Raw genomic sequence first — 16,601 nt, forward strand, 5'->3', positions numbered from 1 at the left:
CAAGAGATGTTCACGATTCCTGGGCTTTAGAAATTGTGTCCCAGGGATATCTTCTGGAATTCAAAGACTCCCTTCCAAGGGGGAGATTTCACATTTCTCGACTGTCTGTAAACCAGACAAAGAGAGAGGCGTTATTACGCTGTGTAGAAGACCTACATACCATGGGAGTGATCCACCCAGTTCCAAAAGAGGAACAGGGGCTAGGGTTTTACTCAAACCTGTTTGTGGTTCCCAAAAAAGAGGGAACTTTCAGACCAATCTTGGATCTCAAAATTCTAAACAAATTCCTCAAAGTACCATCATTCAAGATGGAGACTATTCAGACTATTCTACCTCTGATCCAGGAGGGTCAATATATGACTACCGTGGACTTAAAAGATGCGTATCTACACATCCCTATTCACAGAGATCATCATCAATTCCTCAGATTCGCCTTTCTAAACAGGCATTACCAGTTTGTGGCCCTTCCCTTTGGGTTGGCCACGGCTCCCAGAATTTTCACAAAGGTGCTAGGGTCCCTTCTGGTGGTTCTACGACCTTGGGGCATAGCAGTGGTGCCTTATCTAGACGACATCTTAATTCAGGCGTCGACTTTCCAGCTATCCAAGTCTCACACAGACATCGTGTTGGCTTTTCTGAGATCTCACAGGTGGAAGGTGAACATAAAAAAGAGTTCTCTCTTCCCTCTTACAAGAGTTTCCTTCCTAGGGACTCTGATAGACTCGGTAGAAATGAAAATATTTCTGACGGAGGTCAGAAAATCAAAACTCTTAACCACTTGCCGAGCTCTTCATTCCATTCCTCGGCCATCAGTGGCTCAGTGTATGGAGGTAATCAGACTCATGGTAGCGGCAATGGACATTGTTCCTTTTGCCCACCTACACCTCAGACCACTGCAACTATGCATGCTCAAACAGTGGAATGGGGATTATGCAGGAGACCAGAGATTCTCTTCTCTGGTGGTTGTCTCAGGACACCTGTCTCAGGGAATGTGTTTCCGCAGGCCATAGTGGCTCATTGTAACGACAGATGCCAGCCTGCTAGGCTGGGGTTCAGTCTGGAACTCCCTGAAAGCACAGGGCTTATGGTCTTGGGAGGAATCTCTCCTCCCGATAAACATTCTAGAACTGAGAGCGATATTCAATGCACTTCAGGCGTGGCCTCAGCTTGCTGCGGCCAAATTCATCAGGTTTCAGTCGGACAACATCACGACTGTAGCTTATATCAATCATCAAGGAGGAACAAGGAGTTCTCTAGCGATGATGGAGGTAACCAAGGTAATCCGATGGGCATAGGATCACTCTTGCCATCTCTCAGCAATCCACATCCCAGGAGTAGAGAGCTGGGAGGCAGATTTCCTAAGTCGTCAGACTTTTCATCTGGGGGAGTGGGAACTCCATCCAGAGGTATTTGCCCAGCTGACTCAGCTATGGGGCACACTAGAATTGGATCTGATAGCGTCCCATCAGAATGCCAAACTTCCTCGTTAAGGGTCCAGGTCCCGGGATCCCCAGGCGGTACTGATAGATGCTCTAGCAGTGCCTTAGTCCTTCAATCTGGCCTATGTATTTCCACCGTTTCCTCTCCTCCCACGTCTGGTTGCCAGAATCAAGCAGGAGAGAGCTTCAGTGATTCTGATAGCACCTGCGTGGCTACGCAGGACTTGGTATGCAGACCTAGTGGACATGTCCTCGGTTTTACCGTGGACTCTGCCAATGAGGCAGTACCTTCTAATCCAAGGTCCATTCACGCATCCAAATCTAATTTCTCTGCGTCTTACTGCTTGGAGATTGAACGCCTGATTCTATCAAAGCGTGGTTTCTCTGAGTCGGTCATTGATACCCTGATTCAGGCTAGAAAGCCTGTCACCAGGAAGATCTATCATAAGATTTGGCGCAAATATCTTTATTGGTGTGAATCCAAAGGTTACTCATGGAGTAAGATTAGGATTCCTAGAATATTGTCTTTTCTCCAAGAAGGATTGGAGAAGGGATTATCAGCTAGTTCTCTAAAAGGACAAATATCTGCTTTGTCTATTGTGTTACACAAACGTCTGGCAGATGTCCCAGATGTTCAAGCATTTAGTCAGGCCTTAGTCAGAATCAAGCCTGTATTTAAACCTGTTGCTCCGCCATGGAGCCTAAACTTAGTTCTTAAAGTTCTTCAAGGGGTTCCGTTTGAACCTATGCATTCCATGGATATTAAGCTTCTATCTTGGAAAGTTTTATTTTTAGTAGCTTTCTCTTCGGCTCGAAGAGTTTCTGAGCTATCTGCTTTACAGTGTGATTCACCTTACCTTGTTTTCCATGCAGATAAGGTGGTTTTGCGTACCAAACCTGGGTTTCTTCCTAAGGTTGTTTCTAATAGGAATATCAATCAGGAGATTGTTGTTCCTTCAGTGTGTCCTAATCCTTCATCAAAGAAGGAACGTCTGTTACACAATCATGATGTGGTTCGTGCTTTAAAGTTCTACTTACAAGCAACTAAAGATTTCCGTCAAACATCTTCATTGTTTCTTGTTTATTCTGGTAAACGAAGAGGTCAAAAGGCTACGGCTACCTCTCTTTCCTTTTGGCTGAAAAGCTTCATCCGTTTGGCCTATGAGACTGCTGGACAGCAGCCTCCTGAAAGAATTACTGCTCATTCTACTAGAGCTGTGGCTTCCACATGGGCTTTTAAAAATGAGGCTTCTGTTGAACAGATTTGTAAGGCGGCGACTTGGTCTTCGCTTCATACTTTTTCCAAATTCGATACTTTTGCTTCTTCGGAGGCTATTTTTGGGAGAAAGGTTCTACAAGCAGTGGTGCCTTCCGTTTAGGGTACCTGTCTTGTCCCTCCCTTCATCCATGTCCTAAAGCTTTGGTATTGGTATCCCACAAGTATGGATGAATCCGTGGACTCAATACATTTTACAAGAGAAAACATAATTTATGCTTACCTGATAAATGTATTTCTCTTGTGATGTATCGAGTCCACGACCCGTCCTGTTTATTAAGACAGGCAATATATTTTTATTTAAAAACTTTCAGTCACCACTGCACCCTATAGTTTCTCCTTTTTCTTCCTAGCCTTCGGTTGAATGACTGGGGGGTGGAGCTAAGGGAGGAGCTATATAGACAGCTCTGCTGTGGGTGCTCTCTCTGCCACTTCCTGTAGGGAAGGAGAATATCCCACAAGTATGGATGAATCCGTGGACTCGATACATCACAAGAGAAATAAATTTATCAGGTAAGCATAAATTTTTTTTTTATTTTCTCAAACGCACATTTTGTGTAAACATGATTTTAAAACAGCCCCCCACCACCTACATCGCAGCTCAGTGGTGATGTTGGTGGACTTTTGCTGAAGTTGTGATTCCCATTATATCCTGAGGGAGACACATCTCCACTCATCAACACAACGAAATTTAGCCCACTTTTATAGAATATATTGACAGACCAACAGACTGTGGGCCTTGCGCACCAACACAGACAATTCTTTGTCAGCCTGACAGTGTTTTGAATAGCAGGGCCTGCGTTTGAAAGTTGGGTTAATAAAGTGACTAAATGATCTTAAATATTAAATGCAAACCTTATTATGCTTTTCTAAACATAGTGTGGTGTTTACTTGAGAAGGGGGTTTCCACAAGCTATAAACTAATGGGCTTAATTGCTTACCTGTGCACGCCACAAGATTTTGCGTTCCTTGTTAACACGAAAATGAGTGTCGGCCATGAATGCAATAAGAAGGTTCAAAAGCAAGACAAAGGCAAATAACATGTAGACCATGTAGAGTACAGTGATCATCTTTGGCATGATTACATCTGATGGTACTGGAAGATTATCTAGACCCATCATCAGTTGAAATAATGTAAATAGAGTAACTGGAAAATCACTGAAATATGGAAATAGGGTGACATTCATAGCCTGGAAGTGCACATGGAAAGCTGGAAAACAAAAGAATAATTTTATTTTTATGGTTATTTAATGAGGGTCTTTAGTTTGAAAGCACACCAAGTCCTCATGGAACACCAGAAGAGAGCATGATGATTTAGTAAATAACTTGCACGTTTTTAGGGATCCCGATCTAGGTACCAAAAATAATATCAGCACTTATGGGTATTTAGCCTCTGACTTCTCTGGATTAGGTAGGGATGCCTCACAGAAGTTTGATGGTGTGGATCCCACCTTTCCATATACCCTCCCTCAGCATATGTGTTTTATGTAGGGTAATCTGGAGCTCTGCTCCAGGTGAGGGTTATTTTTTTGCATACATGAAATAAAAGATTTGACTTTCTCAGTACAGCATGCTTACTACTGCAAGAGCCCAGCCACCTCCTAATTATTGTTGAGCTGCAACATGATAACTTGCATACAGTTTCAACACACACACACCCTTTTAAATTTGAGAGCATTATTCCTGATTTATACACCGTGCCTGACGATAGTATCAGAGGATACTACTTACCATTTACCATCAACCAGTGAAATCCTGCTAAAAAAACAGCCATGGGGATCACTTAAGCAATTGGTTAATGAACCAACTCAAAAGGATAAATATTAGATTTAATATAAACAGTGGTATTAGATGTGTCTGTGGGTGAAAACTTGGAGTCCAGTAATCATTAATCTGTATGGGCACTGTGCAACCACAATAAAACCAAAGTTTTGGATTTCAGGAAAGATGATTTTTGTTGTTCATAAGAAAATACCTAACCCCTTAACAACAACAGACATACTCTGTATGTGTCATTTTCACATTAAGGAGTGAAATAGTGTGCTCTTGCCAACAAAAGTGAGACTGCACTATTTACAAATGCCTACTGGAGGGAGATAAGTAGTAATAGCCAGTCTCTATGCTTTCTGTGAGTCCTGCACTATTACTGGGCCAAAGACCTCTTAAGGATACATAAAGTACATGGTATGTCTGTCCTTAAGGGCTTAAACAACTTTTTAAAATGACAAGCTCTTATTGTGGAACTACAAGAACAGTGGGAATATTTGAATGGTAGCATTTTGGATGCAACTGCACATTGTATTAGGCCTGTCTGTGATAGAAAGAGAAAACAAATTTGATAATACAGACAAGCAGAAAAGGCTGTAAAGACAAAAAAAACATAGTTTATAAAAAAAATATAGATGACATGGAAATATGGAGACAGTCAGTGAAAAATGGGGACACAACCTTATTTAGATATTTTACTGAAAGGAGAAAAAGGTGGAAGGAGATAAGCAAATTGCAGATGACTAAAAATGGAAATGGGCTTAGCGCTAGTCTTTTTACAGAGGTTGACATTTTATTGGCATTATCAAAAATAATTGTACAATAGTCTGTGGGTCTAGATAATATTCATCCACAGGTTTTAAAAGAACTTCAATCTGTATTAGCTGCCCCGTTAATTGTGCTTTTTAATTAATTACAATTGCCAGTATTTGTTCTGTATGATAAAGATAGCCAGTTTCTTTTTGACTCATGTTTCCTGTCTCCAGAGATGTGGAAGGTGATAGGGGCAAAGTTCCCTCCTATGTATGGAAATGAGAGTCCCTACAAACATCAGATATAATGGCCATTTCATTATGCTTAAAGGCTCTTCTGAGAGTCATTGCTCGGATCAAACGAGTCAGCATCAATAGCATTAATTGCTCCAGTCTGGCCCTGCTGGACATGGTATGCAGATCTAGTACAGGTGTCCTGTCACAGCTATCTCTACAAGAGCAGTGGCAACATCATGGGCATGTAAGAATGATGCATCTTTGGAGCAGATTTGAAAAGCTGCCACATGGTGTTCTCTGCATACTTTTTCCAAATTTTATCGTTTCTAATGTTTTTGCTTCTTCACAAGCACCTTTTGGCAGGAAAGTCCTTACAGGCTGTAGTGTCGGCTAAATAGGAACTGTCAGAGAAAGATTTTTCCCACCTTTTCCATAACATAGATCATCTGCTTGGGTATGAATCCCATATGTTATTGAGGACTGTGTACCATCATCATTTTACGAAAGAAAACAAAATTTATGCTTACCTGATAAATTATCTTCTTTTGGAATGATGATGGTCCACAGGCCACGCCCGCTTCATGTTGGGCGACAATTCTAATGACACCTCTATAGACCCTGTTTTGCCTTTCCTTCCTTTATATTCCTATTTTCTACTTGGCTACACGTGAAATTAAGAGAGACATTGGAGGTGGGAGGGTTTTAAAGCTCTTGTATTGGTTCTTGACCTCCTGGTGGCGGGAAACATATTCCATATGTTATGGAGGACTGTGGACCATCATCATTCCAAAAGAAAATTAATTTATCAGGTAAGCATAAATTGTGCTTTAATGTTACACTGCAGCTTTTCAACATTTCCCTGTTGCTGCTTTGTTAGATTTGAGAGAGCTGTGGACTCCCAGCTAGTCCATAGACACCATTGTTTTATTTTCATCTATATGTGACTACACACATTTGCAGGGTAATCTTTTTGGGGTTTATATCACGTGGAGTATGCTATGTGGTGCCCCCTTTTGGTTTTCAGTTTTTTTTAAAAAATACTGTTTTTTATTGAGGACAAGAGAAAGTTTACAAGTACAGTTTGAAACAATACATCCATGAAGACATAATAATACAGAATTTTCATTTGTACACCATAATGTAAACAGTGATAAAGCCATTAATCAACTTGCAAGTCCCCCTTTTTTTTTCTCTTTTGTCTTTAACTCCCTTTCTCTTCCTTTGGAGTAACAAATTATACAAACGTATTTAACACAAACATAACTTAACCAACATCATTAAACTTTTTAACTAGTTGATGAGTAATCTATCAAAGCAGAATGCATAAGTCTTTGTATCTAGGTACGCTCTTTATGGAGAGAAAAAAAAAGGGGGGGATTGGAAAAGGCCAACAAACTCTACTCACTATATAGCAATTCCCTCTCTCCCTCCCTCCGCGCCATCTTGTGTCTGGTAGAGGAGTCCCCACTCACCCCTCAGAGAGGCTGTTAGCATGCATTCAGTATGTGCAAAAGGAACTAATATTTGTCTCTGTGTATCCACGCCCAATGTCACAATATATTCCCGCCATTTATTTATGAAGTGTTTAAGTCTTTTATTAGTGTCCATCCTAGTATCCAATTGTTCTATGAGCAGTTGTTTGTGTAGATTGTGTTTAAATATGTTAAAGGCAGGGGCAGAGCTCTCCGTCCATACCCTCAGAATAACCTTCCCAGCTATTAAGATTATAGTAGTAAGCAAAGGGACATGTCTGAAGCTCTGTTCCCTCCATACCAAAAAGCAAATTTGTTCCACATCAATCTGAACCTTGAGTTTAATGACATTCGTGATCCAAAAGACAATCCTACCCCAAAACGGCTTAACCCGTGGGCATGTGTAGAAATAATGGAGAAAATCTGGGTCACTTGTTCTGCACTTACTACACTCATTCACCACCATGGGGTTCCATTTAGATAACATTTGTGGGATAATATAATCCTTATGTATCATTCTAGTCTGGAATTCTCTAAGGGTCATGGATAATGTTGCCCTTTTAACATTCTCTATACTCTGTTGTATCGCTTCCGTCAGGTCCTCTCTTTCCAAACTCTTGTTCCATTTGTTTTCTAGCAAAATTAAGTTTTTAGATTCGATTTGACTTAGCAGTGTTTTATATATCCCTGAGATTGTAAAATTGCCCAATTTAAATGAGGTCACTGATGCACCAAGAGCATGCGGCTCCCAGAAGTGTGGGTCATCTTTGATTAGCTGGGCAATATAATGCCTCATTTGGAGGTAAGCGTAGAAATGAACCCTCGGTAGCCTAAACTGAGTTTGTAATTCCGCAAATGCCTTTATACATTTTCTAGAAAGATCCAGAGCATCTCCTACAAGACACAGTCCCTCGCTCTTCCAGGCAACAAACAGGGAGGTTTCCACTAGTATTGTTCCGCAACGGAATCAATCTTGAAGACACGCAACAGCGACCAAAATTATCCCCAATCTTCGCAGGGATATTGTTGAACAGGGCAAAGGGCAAAAACGAGAGATCAAACGCCCCTAGGGCATGATTCTCCAATTCGGTTGTGTAGAAGTGCCTTGTTTTTAATTGCCAGTCTAGCATGAGTGCCGCCCAGTTATACAGTTTTAGATTTGGTAAACTCAATCCCCCATGCGAGGACTGAGTATACAATTTGGTGAGTGCTATCCTAGGCTTACCGCCCTTCCATAAGAAGTTCGAGAGGGCCCGGGTATATAGCACCATATCCTTCTTAGTAATTAAAAAAGGTATCATTAGGAGAGGGTACAGAATCCGTGGCAAAATTACCATTTTTATTAAATTCACACGGCCCGTAAGGGAGACCGGTAAGTCCGCTCAATGTCACGGCACACCTGCATGATATTAGTGTGGTATAGAGTTTGGACGTTAGTGGACAAGTGAAAGCCTAAGTAAGTCAGAGTGGGGCTAGCCTCCTGGAATGGGTAGGTGAATGACTGGACCTGGTGCTTCCGAAGCCACAGGATTTCCGATTTGGTTTCATTTATTCTGTAGCCCGAAAAGGATCCGAATGCCTCGATTGTTGCTAACATTTTTGGGACATGTTTTGCTGGATGCTCTACAAATAGATGCATGTCATCCGCGTAAAGTGCGAGTTGTAATCTCGCCTCTCCCAGCACAATGCCCGGGTATACTTTGTGTAGTTTAATAGCCAAGGGCTCTAAGGCTAGATTAAAAAGGAGGGGGGAGAGAGGGCAGCCTTGACGAGTGCCCCTCTGTAAAATGATGCGTGGGGAGAACAAACCGTTGGCCATAATATGAATCCATGGGGCTGCATATATATTACCAATATAGTGAAGGAACGGTCCTGAGTAGACAAAACGCTGCAGTGTGCCCAGAAGATGACCCCACTCCACTCTGTCAAAGGCCTTCTCTGCGTCAAAGGACAGCAGGAAGGCCTCCGATTCCTCTTGCGCTCCTAGGGTTTCAGGCCCAGCCGCGAAGTGTGCCATGGAATGAAGCACCCTCCGAACATTAGTCACTGAAGTTCTATGGCACATAAATCCGGTTTGATTGGGGTGAATGATGTCCGTCAAAATTACTTTTAGCCTGTCGGTCAAGATTTTCATTAGTATCTTGTAATCTGAATTGAGGAGGGAAATGGGGCAATAAGATTTAGGTAGGCCAGGTTCTTTCCCAGGCTTCGGAATCAAAGACACATGTGCCATTGTAAACGTTTTGGGGGGAGAGACTAAATCTTTATAATACAGGTTAAATAATTTAGTTAAGGTGGGCGTGATCTGGGGTTTTAGTGGTTTAAAAAACTCAATGGGTAGGCCATCAGGACCCACTGCCTTTCCGTTTGACATAGAAGAAATTGTTTTCAAAATTTCCTCTGAGGAAATAGGTGAGTTGAGGGCCATCAGTTGCTCATCTTTGATCTGTGGAAGATCTAAATCATTCCAAAAAGATGATATAACCTCCTGAGGAGGCATCTTTTGGCTAGCATATAGAGTAGAGTAGTAATTTTTTTATTTTCAGTTTAACATCAAATTGCCTCATCAATTACTTGCTATTTGCATTGCAAGAGGATGATCAGACAGAACATGAATTTTGTGGATTGGTTGAACAATAATGATATTAGAAGGAGTTTTACTCAATAACATGAGAGATTTTGAATAAATTATTTAGACATCACACTAACGGGCACTTGTACAAGCAGAGCAATTGATAACACAAGCTCACCAACCAAACTAAAATATGAGAGAGAAGTACAAAGTTCTTGGCTACATCACAAGGGTGTATATATGTCAATTCCACATGTAAGGCTTATGACTACTTAATACCTGGAGAAATTTTTAGATGCACAGAGCTGAATGAAACGTTTCAACATAAATCATATATGAACTGTAGATCTCTTAAGTAATCTATTTAATTACGTCCATTGCAGAATGGAGTTCTCACATCAAGAGAAGTAGGTTCAAGTATAAGAGAGCACATCTCTAACATCAAAACTGGTACTAAATGCAAATCTTCAATCGGGTCAATCAGAAACAGTCTTATAGCTTCAGGTGGACAAGTAAAGGTTGGGAAGTAAGGAGGAGATAGGGATAGACTCCTGGCTAAGGGCCTGGTTCTATAAAGCTCTCTGGTTTGGCCAGATTCTATAAGATGTCTTGTCAGTATTATGAGGTCCCTCAGAGATTGTTTTAAAATCAATTTTTACTTTGTGAACTGTGTTGATCTCTTTAAGGGTAGTTAAACAATATTATTTAGGTAAAGGAGAGACGCTTACTTTACAATATAAAGCTCAGTAAAAATAAGCCGATGTTTTCTCTCCTTGCCCAAGAGTTTTTAAGGCTCTGGCCCAAGGAGACAGGTATTCTGTTTTTTTAAATAACATATCAGAACTCCCAAGGATCTAAACTATTACTTTGATTTGATTTCTGGGACTATGAGGAAAATGTTTCAGTACTTAGCACATGATGAATAATAATAATACTGTGAGTTCATTCTGGACACCATGGGCCCCATGTACTACCGGCTGTACGGATGAGGTTTTCAACTTGCCCAAATGAAACATTACATACTCAAGCGAGTAATGCTGCCCCTTCTTACGCCCATCCAATCGTGGTCAGTCAATCAACCCGATTTCTCTCTGCCAACTCAGAGGTGGTGAAAGAGTGTAAGAAGCAGCTTTTTCACAAACCCCAAGAGCTCTACAAAACCCTTCCCACCTCACATGTACCTCATCTTTACTTTGACTCTACTGTAGGTGGTCGAAGAAAGAAAATGTGCATTTGATTCTTCAGAGAGAGGGATTCTCAGACTGTATGGAGGCCCGGTTTCACCTCAGAGTACAAAGTACAATACAGAGGGATGTATATGGGACATGGTTTGTGGCTCCTTTTTTGCCTCATAGGAAATCTGTCACAGACCCTCCATAATTGGTTGCAGAGACTTTAAGTTAGTTTTTTTCATGCTTCGGCTGAATTATGTTAGCGCACATATTTTTTTAGTCTTGTTTTTATGTCTGGTTTTAGCATGCTAAATTCTTTTATAACTGTCAGGTTTTTTTGTGCGCCCTATTAAATACTGCTGATCATTATCTAGGCTTCGTATGTAAAGTTCATATGTCTTGTTTTGCAGTTCAGCTTAGCACACATTGTACCTGTAAGCTTTTTTAAAACTACTTTAGGAGGGAGTAAGTACAAAGATTAAGTGTGTTTATTGTAAAGTAGCTGAGGTCTCCTCTCCAGCTTATTTATGCGTCTCATGTTTGAAAATATTAATACATTCAAATCAACCGAATGCTGCTTCTATGGGTCTTACTTCTGTTTGTTCATTACAGGAGATATCTACTGTTTTATCACCCGGTGTGGAAAATCTCACCAAAGCTGCTGTTTCTGAGGTGCTGGCTGCTCTCCCGTCTTCAAGTAAGCATAAAAGGTCAGTTCAGATTTTACCTTCTAATAGTACTAGGTCTCCTGAAGTCAGTGATGCTGTTATGTCTTCAGATGTTGAAGTTTCCTCTGGTGAAGAGGAGTTTACCTCTGATGTTGAACCTGATACTTTTTTTTTTAAATTAAACATCTTCATTTTCTTTTGAAAAAGGTTTTACTTACTTTAGGTGTTAAAGATTCTAAGGATACGCCTTGTAATCCATTTAAATTCAGTTTGTAAGACTGTTGTTAAGCTCCCTGAGGTATTGCCTATCCCTGATGTTGTATGTAATATGGTTTATAGGGAATGGGTCTATGCCAGGCAATTAATTTCATCCTCCTGCAAGGTTTAATAAAATATATCCTTTACCTGCTGCTAATATTGAATTGTGGTGAATTGTTCCTAAAGTTCATGGGGCTATTTCCACTCTTTTAAAGACCCTTAGGATATAAAGTTATAGTCTTTTCATAGAAGGGCCTTTTTAAAAGCAGGGTATTTGCTTAGGCTGGCTATTTCTATTGCTGATGTGGCTGCTGCTTCAGCTTACTAGTTATCTAGTTTTTCAGAACAGTTAGTGAAAATATTTTGGGTTTACTCAAAAGTGCCAATTCTTTTATTTGTGATGCTGCATTTGATATTATAAAGATCAATATCAAAATCATGTATTTGGCAGTCCTTGATAGGAGAGCCCTATGGTTTATGTCCTGTTCTGCTGACATGGTGTCAAAATCCAGATTATCTTTTTTCTTTTTAGGGAAAGAAACTGTTTGGTTTTGATTTAAATTCTATAATATCTACTGTCTACTGTTAGCAATATAAGCTAACAAGTAGGAGAAGTGTTTTTAAGAATTGTGGGCAGCAAAATTGCACTCATTAGTTGCTGTCTTTTAATATTACTTTAAATAAAAGTTATTTTTTATACGTACTGTTTCGTCAATATATTTTTGAATTTTTCTATTTCAGTGCATAGAAGCATACTTTCCTGACACACTCACCCAGGTGTGAGCAATGCCCCTCTAGTATTAATTTCCAATGAAGTAGTTTAATATTTAAAGAATGCATAGGCTCAAACGGAGGAGCCTGTAAAGCCTTCAAAATCAAATTAAGACTCCAAGGAGGAGAGATTGATTTAATGACAGGCTTGATACGGACAAAAGCCTGTACAAAACAGTGAATATCAGGAAGCTTAGCAAGCTTTCGGTGAAATAAAACAGAAAGAGCAGAGATTTGTCCCTTCAAGGAACTTGCAGACAAACCCTTATCCAAACCATCCTGAAGAAACTGTAAAATTCTAGTAATTCTAAAAGAATGCCAGGAGAATTTATGAGAAGAACACAATGAAATATAAATCTTCCAAACTCGATAAGCCTGTCATTAAATCAATCTCTCCTCCTTGGAGTCTTAATTTGATTTTGAAGGCTTTACAGGCTCCTCCGTTTGAGCCTATGCATTCTTTAAATATTAAACTACTTTATTGGAAATTAATACTAGAGGGACATTGCTCACACCTGGGTGAGTGTGTCAGGAAAGTATGCTTCTATGCACTGAAATAGAAAAATTCAAAAATATATTGATGAAACAGTACGTATAAAAAATAACTTTTATTTAAAGTAATATTAAAAGATAGCAACTAATGAGTGCAATTTTGCTGCCCACAATTCTTAAAAACACTTCTCCTACTTGTTAGCTTATATTGCTACAAGTGTGTTATGGAATTGGGGTATCCTGAAAAATGAGTGAGAACCCAGTACAACTGTCGAATGTTGTAGTGCTTTCTGAGTTTATTTAGCCTTATTTTACGGCTTGTTTTGAAAGCACAACTAAAATTTACAGAGATGATACTCGGCAACGTTTAAATTACTACTGGATATTTAATCATATATAGCTTCATACTACCATTAGCTTTGAATTGGGTAGAAAAAATTCCTTAGCATTAGTGTTAGCTTTATATAGATTGCTTGGTGCTTTAAGATAATACTAATGTTAACAGTGTGTTAACTGTCTATGGGGAAAGGTAGCGATTGATTGTTGGTTTTAGAGAGGTGATGCCCAAAATAAAATAAAATATATCCTTGGGTTATTTAAAGATTATCTATATCCTATGTCAATAATCTTCAGAGATTTTTTTCTCTAAAATACAAGATATATGAAGCTTAACTAAAGCATACCGACGTGGATTGTACTGATTATGCTATTTTTCTATTCATGTGCAACTTTGGTAGTTACAACATCTTAAAGGAATATGCCTTTAAATTGCTAAATAATAATTGTCAGCCTTATACTAAAGTTGTATATTTTATATTATAAAGTCTATTATGGTATATCTCAATGAGTTTAATGTTAGCACCGTGGTAGTACTGCAGCTTATAGAGGCAGCTCAAGTACTATGATTAACCTTGCAAGCTGGTAAATAATTGCAGCTAAGAGTGAATAAGTAATATATTTTTTCCTCTTTTACCTTAAGTTGATTACTTTGCTCTGAAATTTTATAACAAGATTTGCCCCGTATTATTGAGGCAATCTGTTAGTAAGTATTACTTATTTATATTACTATCAGTAGTTATACAACGGAAAAGAGCACTGCCAATAAAAATAATGATTAGCTGTATCTTTAAGCAGCGTGATCTATTTGGCAATGCTGCTGTTAAGTACCGAGTCTCAATAGTGTTTGTAATGCTGTAGTCATAACGATCGTTATACTATTATATAGAGCATTGTTTAAAGCATATATTGCATATCAATACTAGGTTTTCTTTAGCTTAACTGAATGTAGTATTATATATGTCAATGCAATCGTATTAAGTTGCCTTCCACACTAGTCAGCTATTACTTGTGTTGGACACACTAATTACTTGTAGTCAAAATCAACCACCGGAGTATTAACAACTAACTGTATTAGATTAAGCTATAGTGAAAGTTTGAGGATACCATTATTATATAATATAACCCAAGGTTATATTTTATTTTATTTTGGGCATAATCTCTCTAAAACCAACAATCAATCGCTACCTTTCCCCATAGACGGTTAACGCACTGTTAACATTAGTATTATCTTAAAGCACCAAGCAATCTATACAAAGCTAAAACTAATGCTAAAGAATTTTTTCTACCCAATTCAAAGCTAATGGTAGCTATATATGATTAAATATCCAGTAGTAATTTAAACGTTGCCGAGTATCATCTCTGTAAATTTTAGTTGTGCTTTCAATACAAGCCGTAAAATAAGGCTAAATACACTCAGAAAGCACTACAACATTCAACAGTTGTACTGGGTTCTCATTCATTTTTCAGGATACCCTAATTCCATAACACACTTGTAGCAAAATAAGATAACAAGTAGAAGTGTTTTTAACAATTGTGGGCAGCAAAATTGCACTCATTAGTTGCTGTCTTTTTATATTACTTTAAATAAAAGTTATTTTATATACGTACTGTTTCATCAATATATTTTTGAATTTTTCTATTTCAGTGCATAGAAGCATACTTTCCTGACACACTCACCCAGGTGTGAGTAATGTCCCTCTAATATTAATAATATTTTTATGCTTACGCACTGCTCTTAAAGTGCACTATATTATATATACATTTGTATCAATTGACAAGGCACTTAAAGGGACAGTCTAGGCCAAAATAAACTTTCATGATTCAGATAGAGCATGTCATTTTAAACAATTTTCCAATTTACTTTTATCACCAATTTTGCTTTGTTCTCTTGGTATTCTTAGTTGAAAGCTTAACCTAGGAGGTTCATATGCTAATTTCTTAGACCTTGAAGCCCACCTCTTTTCAGATTGCATTTTAACAGTTTTTCACCACTAGAGGGTGTTAGTTCACGTATTTCATATAGATAACACTGTGCTCGTGCACGTGAAGTTATCTGGGAGCAGGCACCGATTGGCTGAACTGAAAAAAGGGGCAGTTTGCAGAGGCTTAGATACAAGATAATCACAGAAGTTAAAAGTATATTATTATAACTGTGTTGGTTATGCAAAACTGGGGAATGGGTAATAAAGGGATTATCTATCTTTTAAAACAATAAAAATTCTGGTGTAGACTGTCCCTTTAAGGAGTGATTATAGTTTTGTAATAAATATAAAGTTCCTCATTTTTTTGCTATACTTTATTGGAAAGTCTTGTTCCTTTTGGCCATCTCTTCTGCTAGAAGAGTTTCTGAATTATCTGCTCTTTCTTGTTAATTTCCTTTTCTGATTTTTCATCAGGATAAGGCAGTTTTGCGGACTTCATTTAAATTTCTACCTAAGGTTGTGAATTCTAACAACATTAAAAGAGAAATTGTTGTCCCTTCTTTGTGTCCTAATACTAAGAATTATTTGGAGAGATCCTTACATTCTTTGGATGTGGTAAGAGCTTTGAAATATGTTGAAGCTACTAAAGATTTCAGGAAGACTTCTAGTCTATTTGTTATCTTTTCTGGTTCTAGGAAAGGTCAGAAGGCTTCTGCCATTTCCTTGGCATCTTGGTTAAAGCTTTTGATTAATCCCGCCTCAGAGAACAGCTCATTCTACTAGATCAGTCTCCACTTCGTAGGCTTTTAAGAATGAAGCCTCAGTTGATCAGATTTGCAAAGCAGCAACTTGGTCTTCTTTGCAAACATTTACTAAATTCTACCGTTTTGATGTATTTGCTTCTTCGGAAGCAGTTTTTGGTAGAAAAGTTTTTCAGGCAGCTATTTCAGTTTGATTCCTCTGCTTATGTTTGAGTTTTTTCTTTTCATTATGAGAATAAACGTATATTTTGGGTTGTGGATTTATTTTTTTCAGCGGAAAATGGCTGTTATTATTTTATCCCTCCCTCTCTAGTGACTCTTCTGTGGAGTTCCACATCTTGGGTATTACTATCCCATACGTCACTAGCTCATGGACTCTTGCCAATTACATGAAAGAAAACCTAATTTATGTAAGAACTTACCTGATAAATTCATTTCTTTCATATTGGCAAGAGTCCATGAGACCCACCCTTTTTATGGGGGTTATGATTTTTTGTATAAAGCACAATTATTTCCAAATTCCTTTTTTTTATGCTTTTTACTCCTTTCTTTATCACCCCACTGCTTGGCTATTCGCTAAACTGAATTGTGGGTGTGGTTAGGGGTGTATTTATAGGCAATTTGAGGCTTGGGAAACATTGCCCCTCCTAGTAGAATTGTATATCCCATACGTCACTAGCTCATGGACTCTTGCCAATATGAA

General features: G+C 38.7%; 1 protein-coding gene across 2 annotated transcripts in view; it reads right to left on the reverse strand.

Annotated features, from left to right (window-relative positions):
• The window catches only part of LOC128656287 (transient receptor potential cation channel subfamily V member 6-like), a 290,583-nt gene that overhangs the window by 64,597 nt on the left and 209,385 nt on the right, over positions 1-16,601 (reverse strand). For both annotated transcript variants that reach the window (XM_053710115.1, XM_053710114.1), the window contains one exon: positions 3,657-3,925. In XM_053710115.1, coding sequence (XP_053566090.1) covers positions 3,657-3,925 — 269 coding nt within the window. The remainder of the gene's footprint in view (positions 1-3,656; positions 3,926-16,601) is intronic.

The sequence above is a fragment of the Bombina bombina genome, chromosome 4 (genome assembly GCF_027579735.1).
Source record: "Bombina bombina isolate aBomBom1 chromosome 4, aBomBom1.pri, whole genome shotgun sequence".
Lineage (NCBI taxonomy): Eukaryota > Metazoa > Chordata > Amphibia > Anura > Bombinatoridae > Bombina > Bombina bombina.